Source organism: Megalops cyprinoides, chromosome 21 (assembly GCF_013368585.1).
Source record: "Megalops cyprinoides isolate fMegCyp1 chromosome 21, fMegCyp1.pri, whole genome shotgun sequence".
Lineage (NCBI taxonomy): Eukaryota > Metazoa > Chordata > Actinopteri > Elopiformes > Megalopidae > Megalops > Megalops cyprinoides.
In genome coordinates this window covers 7,252,575-7,267,587 of record NC_050603.1, presented here as the reverse complement: position 1 = coordinate 7,267,587, position 15,013 = coordinate 7,252,575, and the positions used below count along the sequence as shown (strand labels likewise).

Below are 15,013 nucleotides of genomic sequence, written 5' to 3'. Positions count from 1 at the left end.
AATAAATGTGTGTACGTGTTTGAATGCCCGCTAGCCAATTTGAAATCCTCCAAGTTTTTAGAAGCAGTCAAATCAGATTAAGACACTAAATCATCTCTCAATATCTATCTTAGAAATGTGCACAAGGATGAAATTGTGTCTGCACTTTTTGATAAAAAACTATAGTATCTATACAGACTATAAGAGACCTGCCAGCATGGCCACTCACCCATACGACAGAGTCACATAAGGGCATGACCGATTATTACTAATGTACAGTACATTACATGCAGTTAGCAGACGCTCTTATCCAGAGCGACTTCCATCACAGTAGTACTGTACTGCTGTAGATGAATAGGGACATTTAAGAGAACTGTACAGAAATTCCAAAAGCTAATTATATTAGCTCTTGACAGGCATGTTTAAGACAGTAACCTTGAATTTCCAAATGGAGGTGGGGCTCAGTTCTAGATTCTTTTGTATAAAATATTGCTCTGTTCATGCAACCAGTTAACAAGTAGATCATGTAGAGTTTTCTACTGCCACAATTGAGAAGTGACTGTTAGAGCTTTGCCTACTAACATAACATACGTTATTCCTCCATGGTACACAAGGGCATATAGCATGTGACAGGAAAAAGAGACCAAATTGGTTTTTCAACAAGCAAACAAAGGTTTTATTCCGTAGCAGTCCACTGAGGAAAAGACTGCTTTCTCTAAAAACATGTTGGGAGTGTCCAACGACCTACTTACAGTGAGGTGTGTTACAGTAATAATAATAATAAAAATGAAAAAAAAAAAAGGATGAAGAACACTTAGTTGACATTTTGAGAATGACTTGCTGCTTTTTCCCTTTTCCCTGTTATCCAAAACAAAAGCAAAACAACTGCAACAAAAAAAAAATAGTGGTGATAGCATCATGAGAGTAAGGCGTTGTGAATGCATACCGGTTAGCGCTAGCGTATGCGGTCTAGCACTCACCTGTATGAACTAGTAAAACCTAGACTTTGCTATCCAGAGCTAAACATTATGATCTGCTCAAATTTGAGAGTCACAGATTACATGTTGAGTTTGGAGGTTCATAAAAAAAAAAAAAAAAAAAAAATGTTGACTGTTATTTCCATGGAAGAATGCCCTGAATTTTTTAAAGCTACAATTTCACTGTATGAATGATAGGTTTGAGAGAGACGATTAGGGAGGCAATTTTTAAAAGATGCACAGACTTTTCAGATAATCATGCAGTTCGTATCTCTTTCCACTCGGCAGCAGTGTTGGTCTAAACACTGACTACTGCTGGGAAGACAGAGGGAGACAGGAACAGATCAGCGATCAAAGGGAACATTTACATAAATTCTACCAATATAGATATACATATATATAATATATAAAAACAGTACACAAAATGTGTCGTTTGTTACTGATGAGATTAAACATGCATTTCAAAATGACTCCTCGGCAGTAGCCAGTTTTTTAATGAATAACTAGAAATAAATAATAAATAACCCTTATTTTTCACTTGACCCAATTTTTCCATCATAGGACAGAACGTTTTTAGTCATGTATTAGATGGAGTACCAAGACAAAATTTCTCCAAATAATCTTTTTTTTTTTGTCGGTTATCCAGTTTTTCTTGGATATCCCTACATAATTATAAAATTATACATTTTCACCTACCATTTAAAAACAAAAAAACCAGTAATTACAAACAAGATTAGGAATCAAGGAAAGCTTCCACTTGCAACCTGATTTGGTTAATTAAACAATTTGCTCAGTCACACACACAATTTAACATAATCCTTTCCCAAAACTGACAGAACCTCCATTTTACATAGTCTGTCCACTGTGATTCGTTAGAAAAATTGTAAATGGCTTTTTAAAAAATACTCTGAGGCCCAGTGACATGCTACAGCACCACATGATTAATGCACAAACACAGATTTTTTTTTCTGTTTAACGCCCATACAAAAATTCAATGTTCCATGTATGCAGCGAACTTCATCTTCAGGATCAACTCTGTGAACTAAAATGAATATGAAAACAACATACAAACATAATACACATTTAAATTAAAAATGAACTGAGAGGCATTAGAAACACAACAGATAATTTTGTCTCCAGTATTTCCTCAGAAGTGTATATTTATAAATAATTAGTGAAATCTTTTTTTTTTTATATATATATGAATGTGAGAGAAATAAACACACTTGTAATGTCTACGTCACACGTCTACGTGCTAGCATTCCTACCAGGAAATGAAGGATAAATGAGATATTGACCTAATTTAAAGAAAAAATGGCCTACCCCAGGTTTTTTGACCCACTCTGACTTCATAATGGGTTTGAACATTAACACATTGAGTATAATGTGCAGTTCCCCGGGAATAAATCAATCAGACCTTTGTTCTTTCTAAGTAAAAACTGGAGCCAAAATCATCATGCATTAGCCAATGCATTATATTTTAATGCCACTCGGTACAAAAAAATCTATTAAAATTAGAAGCCCATTTGCAGGCTCTGAAACACTGAGATTTATGAAGACACATAAAACACCTCATAACCCACTTCAAAATAATCCGCCAATGCAAAGCAACACTCTTAAAAAGAACAATTCCCATCAACCAGCTAATGTAGTCTAAAGCCACTTCAGCTTAACATCTCAATATAAAACTCCTCCAAAACCCCAAATTCAGCCTCACATTCTAAAACAACAACTCTAACACTTCAAAATTCCAGTTTCCTAGTTTTTAACCGCATTCAAATACATTTATGTAAAAAAAAAAAAAAAAAATCCCAGCCAACTGTTTTTTGGAACCAGGATGCTGAAAAGCAGAACTCCTTATTTATTTATATCTCTGTCCCTGTTGGAACTACCCCCCCACCCCTTTTCCAAATTATCTCTTGCCCCCTTCTGCTGCTTCTCCCTCCTCCGTGTGAGTCTGGCGGTGCGCCTTCAGACTGTTCTCCCTGCCGAAGCTCTTGCCGCAGGTGGGGCAGGTATATCGACCCGCACCATGCGCGCGGGAGGTGTGGGCCTCCAGCTGCTCCGGCCGGGCGAAGCTCTCCTCACACTCTTTGCAGGGGTGGGCCTTGCGCGGAGGGGGTGGCCGGCCGTGCTTCTCTTTTTTGTGGGCTCTGAGCTGGGCCGCAGCCGAGAACGACACCTCGCACTCGGGGCATGGGTGCTGGCGGGCCTGGGGGCTGCCACCCTTGCGCCCGCCCGGGGTGGGATCGGCTTTCTGGGCTGATTTGGGAGGCCGCCCCCGTCGGCCCCCCGTGCTCCCCTTCTCCCCGGGCGCCGGCGCTTCCTCCTCCGTCTGGTCGACCGCCCCGGGTTCCGCTTCCCCTTCTGCCTTCTTCTTCCGTTTCCCAGCCTGCTCCACGTCGGCGGGCTCGGCCGTCTTGGGCGGGCGTCCCCGTCTCTTGGCGGGGGCGTTGCCGTTACAGTGCTGGTCCCCGGCGTGCTTCTCCTGGTGCTGCAGGAGCTCGGCCTCCGTCTCAAACCCGCGGCCGCACTTGCCGCAGCGGTGGGTCTTGGTCTCGTCCTCCTCCTGGCCCACGTTGGCCTCCGGGTGTGGCGGGTGGTGGATGGCGCGGTGGTTGCGCAGGAGATTGATGCCCCTGAAGGCCTCCCCACAGTCCCGGCACACGCACTGCCTCTCTGGGCAGACCTGCCGCCGGTGGGACGTGAGCTGGAGGAGACGATGTGAGACAGAGGCGGGAATAAGGCAGGGAGAAGACTGATTTACTGAGCCTTAGTGAATGAACGAATTAACGAATGAATCAATACAGGCACAGGAAAGGCACAAAACAATGCCAGTGAAGTCCACCATAACATTAACTATTCCTTCCTGTCAGGAATTCTCAGCAAGACAAGGCTGACCAAGTCAATTTTGCTTTTCAGTGACATTTTCCAATGGAGGCTGTCAATACCTCACCTCACCATGAGAACCCCCCTCGTCCCTCCCTCTGTCAAGTACATTCTCTCTCTCTCTGCCTCTTTCTCTGCCTCGCTGTCTCTGTGCTACCTTCCACAGAAAAGAATGTGGTCAGACAGGCACTCACTGGTGTCTCTATCCCCCAAACCCCCCTGCCCCGCGCTCGTTTCACCTCAGAGAAGGTGCGGAAGCTTTCTTGGCAGTGTGGGCACTTGAAGGGCTTGTCCTCTTTGTTGTGGGTGGCCTGATGTTCAGTCAGCTCCTCTGAGGAAGGGAAGGTCCGGTCGCACACATAGCAGGTGAAAAGTGTGTCGCTCTGCACAAAAAAAAAAAAACAAAAAGAAAGAAAAACGGAATGCAAGTATCAGAGAAGGACGTTCCTATTATGTGTACACCATTAGTGTCTCTGTCACATACAGCAGTATGACTATAATGACACAGCAATGACTGTGGTATGGTTTGACAGAGACGGTCAGGAATTAAATACATACACCACTATAAAGTAAGACATTAAATTACATGCATTTCTCAGACGCTCTTATTCAGAGCAACTTCCAGCACAATAGAACATAAGTGTATATATTCAAGTTAAATAAGCAGCAGTGTCGGACCAGGCTAACAACACTCACAGACCAGTGAGTGTGAGCATAACACCATTCAATCCCTAGCACAAGTTAACATCAGAGAATGACGCGGCGTTCAGAGGTGCGACGTAGCTTAGGTACTGCGTGCCGTAACCCAGCATTTTGTTCCACTGTGCTGTACCTGCTGCAGCTGCTGCTTGTATTCCTCCCGGTGGCTCTTTTTCATGTGCCTCTCCTTGGCTTTGGAGTTACAGAAGGTGATAAAGCACTGGAAACACTGCAGGCTGTCATGCTGATCTGTGAAATGAGAGGATGCATCACCTTATTTCTCAAACAAGAGGAAAAAAAAAAAAAACAAACATTCAGGTTTTGTGGAAGCCTACTTACTGTAACCTGTATGATTGCATGTACTTGCACATACTAATAGTTGCTGGTTCAGTTTACGGGATTTTGATCATAGCCAACCATAATTTACATTCACTGTTTTGTCCCTTAAGACAGTTAGCCAGCACTGTGACAGAGGCGCTGAACAAACCAGTTTTTCCGCTAACTACAAAGAAATGGCACTGGTTACACTGCTGACAGCAATTAATGAACACTTATTACTGTCACTGAGGAAGATCGATTGTCCCGGCGTTTGTTGTATAGTTTAATGCATTTTAATTAGTCCTTAATTGACAATGCAATTATTGGAACATCTGATAAGAAAGGAAAAACATGAATTAATCTCATAAAAGCAGTTGCTCATTTTGAATGGCTGAATAAAATTACAAATGTCGGACAACGCTAAGTAGGGATAATGATTGCTCAATGACAATCAATTTTAAATGAAATTAACCATTATAAAATGCTATAAGAAAGTACTGGCAAACGAGAAAAAACCCAACTGCAGTAACAGCTAGAAAGTGAGCTCAGAATTCAGACCTAAGACCTAATTTAAAAATTGGGCACCGCTGAAGGTATAATCGCAGACGTATTCAGCAACTCATTTAAGTGTCTACATGCATGAATACTGAACGATTGCTTTTTGGCACTACATTCTTTTCTTGCAGGCACCAGTGTACAAATAAGCCGTCGCATTAATAGTTTTTACATTAAATAATCACATATGACGAAGTGCACAGAAGCTTTACTTACAGGGCTGAATGAAGGACGAGGCTGGAGGATCTTTCATGATGATCGGCTTGTCAGAGGCCATCTCCACGGTGCTCTCCCCCGTCCCCTCCCGAACCACCACCTGCTCCACCTTCACCATGCTTAGGTCCATTATGAGCGTAAAAACAGCCCATACACTACCACTAACACACTGTGAAATGACAAATAAAATAAGGGACTGTATTAGCTAACGTTAGCTAGTTAGTATCCGAATACTGTATATCTACCATTAAGTATCAGGTAGTCACGATCAGTCTTTTCTCAATCAGGAGTTTTTTCTTTTTTTTTTCTTGAAATGGACATTACAGCTAACGTTATCTTGCATGCCCCCGAGAGAATATTTTATGGTTTCAAGCTTAATTACATTATTCCCATAATTACTGGTTAGTTATAGGCTATTGCTTATATGCTGAGGCGGTAATCTGAAAACTTTTTATTCGATCTATCTGAAACCATGGATGCTAACTACCTAGCCGGCGCAAACCCGTTTGAAGGCTACCACAGTGCTCCCAGCTAGGGTCCATTTAACAACCGAGCTAGCTACTCTAGCTATACCAGAAAACTACGCCTGTGACCAGTTTGTAAGGTAGCTAACGTTAACCACTTACAACAGAAGTGTGACTAGCTAGCCAGTTAGCAAAGTCAATACGAGTAGCCACATACTGTAGCTCGTTAACACGTCCCTCTAACCAAATTGGTCCAGTCTATCTAGCTAACCAGACAGATAGTCCTACCAATATACTTTTCATATAGTTAATTAGTTGGCTATCACTTTAAACAACACAGTCTCGGGCCTCAAATTCAGACCTAGGCCTCGTCTTGCTTGAGCACAGAACGGTTCTTTCAAATGTTAACGGACAGGAGCTACATCAGCTCACAAGCTAGGTAGACTGTCTCGCTAGACTTGGCATTTATGGTTAACTTGCATGCAGATACCTAGTAAGGAGATGCCATGTGCTTTGCAGGCGTTTTATTGTTTAAATACTACATACACAGAGCACATTTCTGAGCCAGTTCAGCATCGTTTGTTTTGAAACTTAATGTGATATTTTCTGTAGCTGGCTAGAGGCTAGAGTCAGACGAAATGAGCGATTTGACAAAAGGAGATGTGCAGCTAACCTTAGCTAGCTTGTCGCTAGCTAGCCTGCAAGCTAAAAAAGAAAACGTTTTCACATCAGAAATGGGAATTTAATGAGCGCAAGTCCGATCTACGCGCTGTTGCGTTGCAGTATCTTGTTTGCATTGCTGTGGTTTTGTGAAACGATACGGCAGTAAGTCAACTTGCATGAAGGCATAGGAAAACAAGGAAAATTTACAGTCGTTGCCTACCTCAGTCCATCCGTTGTAGTGAAGCCACTTGCTGTCAATTGACCTGTGTCACGTGACGAGGGCCAGCGTGTCTGCCTAGTCGATACAGGTGTCGGAAACACAGACTACACAATGACGAGTGCAAGTAAGAAACTACAAAATAACTTGCAGCCTGAACTGTGGCGCTCTGGTCAGTTATTTTTTTCCCCGTCTCCTGACGTCAACTCGCTAATTCACTCTTTGCTGCTGAATCCTGAGTGCCATGTTTTGGCCAGCATGTCTGAGCTCCTCAACGCGCCATTGGGTAACACGCTGCTGCAGTATTAAGGAATTCAGCATATTATTGTTTTTTGGAAAAGTTTTTACCATAGCACCTCGGCATATCAACATGTGTGAAATAAGATTCCACAAAATAAAGTCTATGTTCATATAGTCAAAATATTAAATACGTTGCTGGGGGAAGGAGTTGACCCTCTCTGGGTCTCGGATCATAAATGAGGATATGAACATCGACAGTTCTGATGGGGATAGTCATATCTTCCATTTGCTTTAATTGTTCCAAACATTACAGTATACCCGAGTGTTCGGTGAGCTACCTTTTTGTTAATATTGCAGCTCAGTTCATCTTGCTAAATATTTTTTTCATAGTCCAGGGGGTGGTTCACAAAGGTTTGGGATATGCCACAATGCAGATACTTCTAAAAGAAAAACCAGCCCAGACATATGGCTATACAAATCAATTGGGTAAAAAATGAAATTGGAATGATGGAAGGGTGGAAAAAAAATAAATCAGCATCTATGCTGATCACATGCAATGAGGAAAATATTTGTGGTTTCACTGGTACATTTTAGATTCATGGTAATGCACATAGTTAGTAGCTAAAAAGCTACTAACATGTCAATCAATGAAATTATCAGTCATTCTGATTTCTGAAAAAAAGAAACTATGAATAATTTCAGTCATAATCAATCAAAATTCTATTTAAACATGAAATCTAACCAGTCTGGCAGGGCAAGCTGTGAATGTAATAAAAAAATGAACAATGTTTCAGACACTTTGACAAGAAATCTTCAGTAGCTAATTGAATATTAGCAAGAAAAGGACATATCACCACACTTTTTAAATTCAATTTGAAACTACTGCAAATACAGCTCAAATACAGTACAAAACACCTATGTCAAAACATGAAATATTGTAAATGTCTGATTTAGTGGCACTCTTGAACATTCCATACATTTCTGCACAGCATTTGTACTCATTTTCACAATACATGCACCAGACTGACACCAGAGTAAAGCATCAAAGTGTTTTTCCTCTTTTTTATTGGAGTATTGCTATACAAATTGTTTACAGCAACAGAACTTAGACATGGAGGGGGAAAATAGTGAGAACATATATTGGCTAAAAATACTGTACAAAAAATATACCCCTATCACAAGTAAAATGTTACCATAAAACAGAAAACTCCATGCACTGCATCCTCATAATCTTAGGTTCTGGCATGACGTGAGAGGAAAATGGCCACCACTCCAGAACTACACTTCCCAGAAGCTGCTGAGACTTGCCACCTAAACAAAAACTCCATCACCACAACCCATTGGGAAAAACAGATCCAGAAATGCTCACCCTGACCGGGAATAATGCAGTGTATCACTCTGCAGAGCGATAAATGGCCTGGATACTGAAAGTGGAAGGAATAAAGGAATGACTTTACAGCATTCATGAGAGATTGACAAGCTATGATTCAAGTTTCATGAATACAGCTATTTTTAATAATTATGGATATTGCACTACAATTATAATTATGGATATTGCCCATTTAACAATATCTGAAACAAGGTTGCATGCTCTACAACACTATAATGAAAATGGTGACAGAATTTTTTTTGTATGTTCAGATGACATGTCTTGTGCTGCTGACAGTGCAAGGAAGCAGTTCTGAGGGTCCTCTACTTTTCATTAAATGCTTTCACTTTTATAAACTTTTAACATCTTCCCTAAAATGAGAACAGTAAAAATATAAAAAACAGGTGCGTTTGACAAGAAATCACCACAGTGTATTCTTGGTTTCAGAACAAGCACTTTTCTCTCTCTCTAATAAATCTTTCACGCATCTTCACCCCTTTTTGTGCAGTAAGAACATTCTGAAATGTTATGACCAACATACTGTAACCTCATTCTCCAAACCTTTTCACAACATATACAGTCAGTGAGAACACTCTTTAATATTTCCTAAAAATAAAATATCTAACCTCTCAAAACAGTTAGAGATGTCCACTTTACACACAAGCAATTCTACATCTACATGTACTTTTAACTACAATTAAACTACAATTACATTACAGATGAATTTTATACATCTGTACTATAACTGTAGTTTAATTATATTATGTAGATACTTTTAACTACAACAAGTTGATTTACATAATAGCACTTCTATATACATTTGGACAACCTGTAAATTTCAAACAACTGTAGGTTCCTGAATTGGCTTCACATTTACACAGTTGAGGGGAATAACTAGATTGAAATGCTGTTCTATTGCATCAGTTTTCAAAGGTAAACATTCATGACTGACTCACTGGTTGAACATTTCTTCTCCTTACAATTTTATGCCTGTAATAATCAATAAAAATTATTTTATAGGTCCCCATGAGAAATGATTGATAATTGAGATTCCACTCAATTTGAAAAGGCAGCTGAATTTTCAGTGAGAACCAAAAATACAATCAGATACTGTCATGTGAGAAGTAGATACTGGAAAAAATACAGTGTCTTTTTACTGGAAACATGCCCTTTCGGCAAGGTAAACAACATCATTTTGTGTTCACATAGATGTCAGTCTATGAACGAACATTGCTGATTAGCACACTACTACACCTTATTTACCCTGCAGTGTGAAAACTCTTCAAACATCAAACTATTCATCTAATGTATTTTCCAATACAATCACAGAATCACATTCACTGAGGTATTCTTTGTGCTCACCACCCATTCCTTTGTATGACAGCCATGTAAAAACATGCTGTAATGTGCAGAACCAGCACACTGTTGATAATCCTCAAAAACATTCCCATACCCAGGGTCCCGAGTGTCTCAGTTGGAAGGCATTAGCTTTGAACGCAGGTTGAGCCCTGTGGCCCAGGTTCAAAATCAGAAATGTTGCTGACAATGACAGGATCCCACAGCAGCAGTACAAATTGGTTTTACTGTTTTTTTTTTTTTGCCAAGGACAGTGTGGGGCACGTCGGCCAGGAGTTCTTCATGCCTCCCTGCAATTCGTAAGGTGCTTCCAACAAAACAGTTGTATAAAGGGGAAAAAGCAACAGGAAATACCCATTCCCAAAATGTGTCTTTATAGTTTATAAATGTGTTTGATTTTGTTCTTTCTAACCCCTTACAGCTCTCCTCTGGCATGTTGTATATAATGTTCATACAACTCCGAAACAACGCTAAATTTTGTCCCACACTCTGCACACTCGACACCCTCCTGTGCATCGTCTTTCTTCTTGAGCTTGACCAAGGATGATGTCTCTCTGGACACCTCAGCCTCGGATTTCCCATCATGTCCCATCAACTGACGGTTAAGAGAAACTTGACTCTGGGGATTATGCATGGAGAATCTATTGGTTGACAGCTGGGCAAATCTGCCAATTTGGGTCCGAGTTTGCCATTTCACAGGATGAGGTCTTGAAACCGGGACAGCAGCGTATTGCGACACGCCCTGAGTTGAGCGTGTCTGTTTAGGCAGGGGATGGAGACGTATGAGGTTATTTTGGTCCTTACGCACAGAAACTGAGTAAGACCTGGGAGCTTTGAAGCGTAACAAGGGAAGAGTGCTGCCGCTGTCCATTTGGGAGGATTTTGAGGAATACAGCGCTCTGGGAGGGGAAGGAAGGATAGGGGGAGGAAATGAGGTTGATGGGGTGGGGTAAACGTATAGCGTGTCTGGGTGTGGATAGTCATATAAGCCATCGCACTCTGGGGTGGGAGCTGGGCTAAGTGCTGGTGCAGGAGTTGGTATGTGTGTGGGTGGAGGTGCGGGTTGAGGCTGCACTTGGTTTAAGTGCTCTGCTCTTGGTAGAGGTGAACCTGAGACCGTGCTGTCAATCTCTGCACTGCTCTGAGGATCCCTGTCCCCAGCAGGGTGACAGAGGTGATGTGTGCGAAGTAAGTCCAAACTTTTAAAGCTGGCATGACATTCCCCACATCGGTAGGCTAACATAAGGGGTTCAGCTGGTGTTTCAGGGAGTGGAAAGCTGTGTGATTTGGTGCGAGTCCTTTGCACACACCTGCGTGGACGAACGCCTCTGTGTCGGAGATTGTGCCTTTCAAATTTCGTTAGATCGGTGAAACCCTTTCCACAAATACAGCACTTATGGGATTTACAAAGCTCATGGTCATCTCGCTGATGATCCTTCAAGTCTTGTTCACTGGGAAAAGTTTCAGGACAAAGGGGACAAGCATAAGGTTTCTGCTTTGTATGCTCCAGCATGTGTTCCTTGTATAGTCCAGGAAAGAGAAAGTTTTCACCACACTGAGCACAACAGAAGCAACTCTCTTTTTGTCGGTGGACTCGTTGATGCAACCAGTATTTGTTCCAGTTTTCCAAAACCTTGCCACAGCGGCTGCATTTGTAACTGTTACAGGGATTATGGGACAGCACGTGAGATTTAAGTCTTTTCGCCTGCTTAAAAAGTTGACCACACCGGGGGCAAATGTATCTCTTACAGGGTGTAATCTGCCCAGAGTCTTGACATGAGGGATGGGAAGTCTTTGGCATGAGCAGCTGAGTAGAGGTGCTTTGTAGAGGGCTTTGTGACTGGGAATTTGAAGACTGCTTAGCAGTTTGAGACTGAGCTGGCAGAAGTACTTCGCACCGTGAATGTTGATTGTTGGGGGGTAATGCTTCCTGTTGGTCTGCGGCCTGGGATGACAGGTTATTTTGATTCTGAGACGTCGCAGAGAGTTGAGAAAGCGATATGTCATGTGCCTCCTCTCCGTTTGATCTGCTGCAAATTTGGCGATTGGCATCATTGTCAGAGCTCTGGTTACACTGCTGGCCATTACCATCACTAGAGTCTGTCTGAACATCACTATGCGTGAGCAGGTGACTGCTGTACTCAGACTGGAGATTGTAGCTCGTGCAGCAGATCTGACACTCATATGCCACTGGAGGGTTTATGTGCCCATCCAGTCCTTGCAGCACCAAAAAGTCCTCAATAATACTCTTATCAGCATCTCCTCCTACTTCTTTGGTCAAACAAACTTTTGATGCCTGGTGTGAACGAAGGAATGATAGCTGGTGGAAGGCATCTCCACAAAGTGCACAGCAATAAGGTTTCTCCCCTGTATGTGTACGGGAGTGAGTTTTCAGCTCTGCAAGCTGACTAAACCCTTTCCAACACACTGAGCAGGCATAAGGCTGAACTTGCCAATGCGTTTTCTCATGATCACTGAGACTACTGGCTTGGCGGAAAGCTTTCCCACAGACTTTACAGGAAAAGGGTTTCTCTCTTCTATGGATACGCATGTGGACTTTGAGTGCACCACTATGGCTAAAACTCTTTCCACAGCTAAGGCATACGAGGAGTTCACGGTCTTTTAGAGATGAGGTGAAGCCAGAAAGATCAGTACTGTTCTGGGTCTTAGTTCTTGCACCATCACTCCCTGACTCACTATTCCGACTTTGCTGGTTTGAGTCAGCATGGATCAGAATATGAGCGAGCAGTTCATCTCTGTGGGAGAACCTGCTGGTACAAAATGGACACTGAAAACAACCAGACGGCCTGTGGACATTCCTGTGGGCCTTAAGGTCAGAGAGCTGTGCAAAGCTCTTGCCACACTCCTGGCACCTGTAAGGCTTCTCACCAGTATGGATGCGCCGGTGGATGATATAGGCTGAGATGTGACGAAAGGAACGCCCACAGAAACGGCACTTTGTAGGACACTGCCCCTTCTTGAGTGGTATTCCAGGCACCTGGAGTTTTGAGGGCTGAGTGGTTGAATTTAGCTCCGCTGTTACCGTTTCCACGGATCCTTGCTCAAGTTTGCTTCCTTGTCCTTCTTCAGCATCTTCAAACAACTCTCCAGTCTCCTCCCCCTGCTTACTTTTAGCTTCTTGGGTGACAGCTAATTTAAGAAATGACACCTGTGTTGAGCATGCATCAGAAAGGTGTGGCTCTATCACTTCAATGACTGATTTTTCTGCTTGAACATCTTTGATTATGGATGACAGTTCCTCCATCCCTGCATTAACCTGTTTATTCCAAAGAGCTGCCTTTTCTTTTTGTCTGTCATTTTGCCTGAACCTCTTCCTTGTGTGCCTCCTCCTCACACTTACTTTCCGAGGCTTTTTGTTCGGACTTAATACTCCAGATTCAGTCAGAATCTCCTGAAAAGGAGTCACTGGAGTATCTAATGAAGGCGAGGTATTGAGTGGGGCAGTACTTTTTACCACAATACTGGTGTCAAGTTTCCTTTTGTTATTGCTATCTGAGGAAAGAGATCCAACTGTTTCTGAGGATTTTTCCAACTCTAATGACACTTCAGCATCTTGTTTTGTTTGCACCTGAACAGAAGGTAGAGGAGGATCAACAGGATCTGACGAGGCAAGCATATCAAGGTTATGTGCATGATATTCTTTTATTTTACTAACTGTGTAGTCTGGGGTCACTTTGCATGCTCGACTGTACCTTCTTAAGGTTGTCAGGAGGGTTGCTAGCTTTGCCTTCTTGCGTACTTTCTTTTCTGTGCTTCTTTGAGATTGATGGGAAAAAATATCCTGAATTACTGTGTTATTTTCCAGTTGATTACCATCCATGCTATTTGACCCCTGGTCCACTGCAAACGCTATCTGTTTTGCTGGTTTTTTAAATGTCTTTTTCTTAAGTCTTCTAGCTTTCTTCTTTCGTTTGACTACAATCCAACTTGTTGCTGATGCCTCTTCCTGCGCCTCCGTGTGCTGTCCCACTCCCAATGTGGCCTCGATCATTTCGCCTTTTACTTCTTCCATCCTCTCATTCCTACCAGTCTGTCCTCTTTTACCTTCTTCTGCAAATGTGCCAGCCATTTCACATCCATCTTGCTGTGAAGTTACAAGGTTATTGGTGGGATATGAAATATTCAAGTCTGCTTTACTTTCTGTCATCCTTAACTCTTCGGGTGAGATTCCGGAGATGCCTATTTGTTCCGTGTGCACCTTTGCATTTTCTTCAATGGAGATGGAAGTTTCAGAATGCCTTTCTGTTTCCGTATTTATTTCTGAGGATGGTACAAGAGTTTGCTGGGAAACACTGTTGCCCTGTTCTTGAACAAACGGCACATTTTCCTGACTGTTGCCAGCCTTTGTCTTTAATACTCGTTTCTTAGGACGGCCACGTTTCCGAGCCTTACTGGACACAGAAATGTTTGGGGTTGGTGCACTCAGGCCAGCTGCTGGGCTATAAGGTTTCTCCTCCGTCTCATCCTCCTGGACTATTACCATTGGTTCCTGGCCTCCTACATCTTTAACATTCACTTCTTGGGACTCCGTTTTCTTCTTTGGAGGCCTCCCTTGCTTGTGGCGCTCTCTTTCAACAGACTCACTTGTTTGCAACACATTGTGTACAGCTGAGACTGCTGGAGATGGGGAAATGTTTTTCTTCGGAAAAAGACAGGGGTCAGTGGGACCTGACTTTGTTGGCAAAACGGTCTGATCCAGGTTATTTGCAAGCCGGTCTTCCATTTTTTCAACTGATGTGACTTTGCATGCTCGACTGTACCTTCTTAAGTGGGTCACTGAGGGACATAAGGCAGGTTTAACCTGTTTTCTTTCCTCCTGTACTTTGCATATATTAGGTTGGAGGGCAAGAAGGTCCTGAGGTTTTGTGCTATTTTCCAGTTGACTAACAGCAGATACGCCCACGCCATCTGACTTCTGTCCCTCTGTATGTGGCAAATGTTCTGACACTTTTTTAAGTGTCTTTTTCTTTAAAGGTCGGCCTCTCCTTCTTTTCAATTCTGTGACAGGCTGACCAGCTTCAAGTCCTGTAAGGGCTTCCGGTGACTTCCC

At 42.5% G+C, this 15,013-nt stretch overlaps 2 protein-coding genes across 2 annotated transcripts; both read right to left on the bottom strand.

Moving 5' to 3' along the window:
- Positions 1-2,846: 2,846 nt before the first annotated feature.
- On the bottom strand, positions 2,847-7,002 carry LOC118769028 (zinc finger protein 629-like). The gene is made up of 5 exons (XM_036516034.1): positions 6,981-7,002; positions 5,634-5,802; positions 4,678-4,793; positions 4,085-4,228; positions 2,847-3,666 (listed from the first exon to the last, which is right to left on the bottom strand). Exons 2-5 carry the CDS (start codon positions 5,761-5,763, stop codon positions 2,869-2,871), a joined length of 1,188 nt encoding a protein of 395 aa, XP_036371927.1. The 5' UTR covers positions 5,764-5,802; positions 6,981-7,002; the 3' UTR covers positions 2,847-2,868.
- Positions 7,003-11,379: 4,377 nt separating this feature from the next.
- LOC118769100 (zinc finger protein 354B-like) lies at positions 11,380-14,287 on the bottom strand. Its single transcript, XM_036516113.1, has 2 exons — positions 12,031-14,287; positions 11,380-11,393 (listed from the first exon to the last, which is right to left on the bottom strand). Exons 1-2 carry the CDS (start codon positions 14,108-14,110, stop codon positions 11,380-11,382), a joined length of 2,094 nt encoding a protein of 697 aa, XP_036372006.1. The 5' UTR covers positions 14,111-14,287.
- Positions 14,288-15,013: the final 726 nt, after the last annotated feature.

What these genes read in the sequence shown, in the direction of transcription:
- LOC118769028 (XM_036516034.1), bottom strand. Translation starts at nt 5,763, where the DNA reads ATGGACCTAAGCATGGTGAAGGTGGAGCAGGTGGTGGTTCGGGAGGGG. An exon ending in ACAAGCAGCAGCTGCAGCAG is followed by an intron (nt 4,229 to 4,677) that starts GTACAGCACAGT and finishes TTTTTTGTGCAG; the next exon opens with AGCGACACACTTTTCACCTG. An exon ending in GCTTCCGCACCTTCTCTGAG is followed by an intron (nt 3,667 to 4,084) that starts GTGAAACGAGCG and finishes CGTCTCCTCCAG; the next exon opens with CTCACGTCCCACCGGCGGCA.
- LOC118769100 (XM_036516113.1), bottom strand. Translation starts at nt 14,110, where the DNA reads ATGACAGAAAGTAAAGCAGACTTGAATATTTCATATCCCACCAATAAC.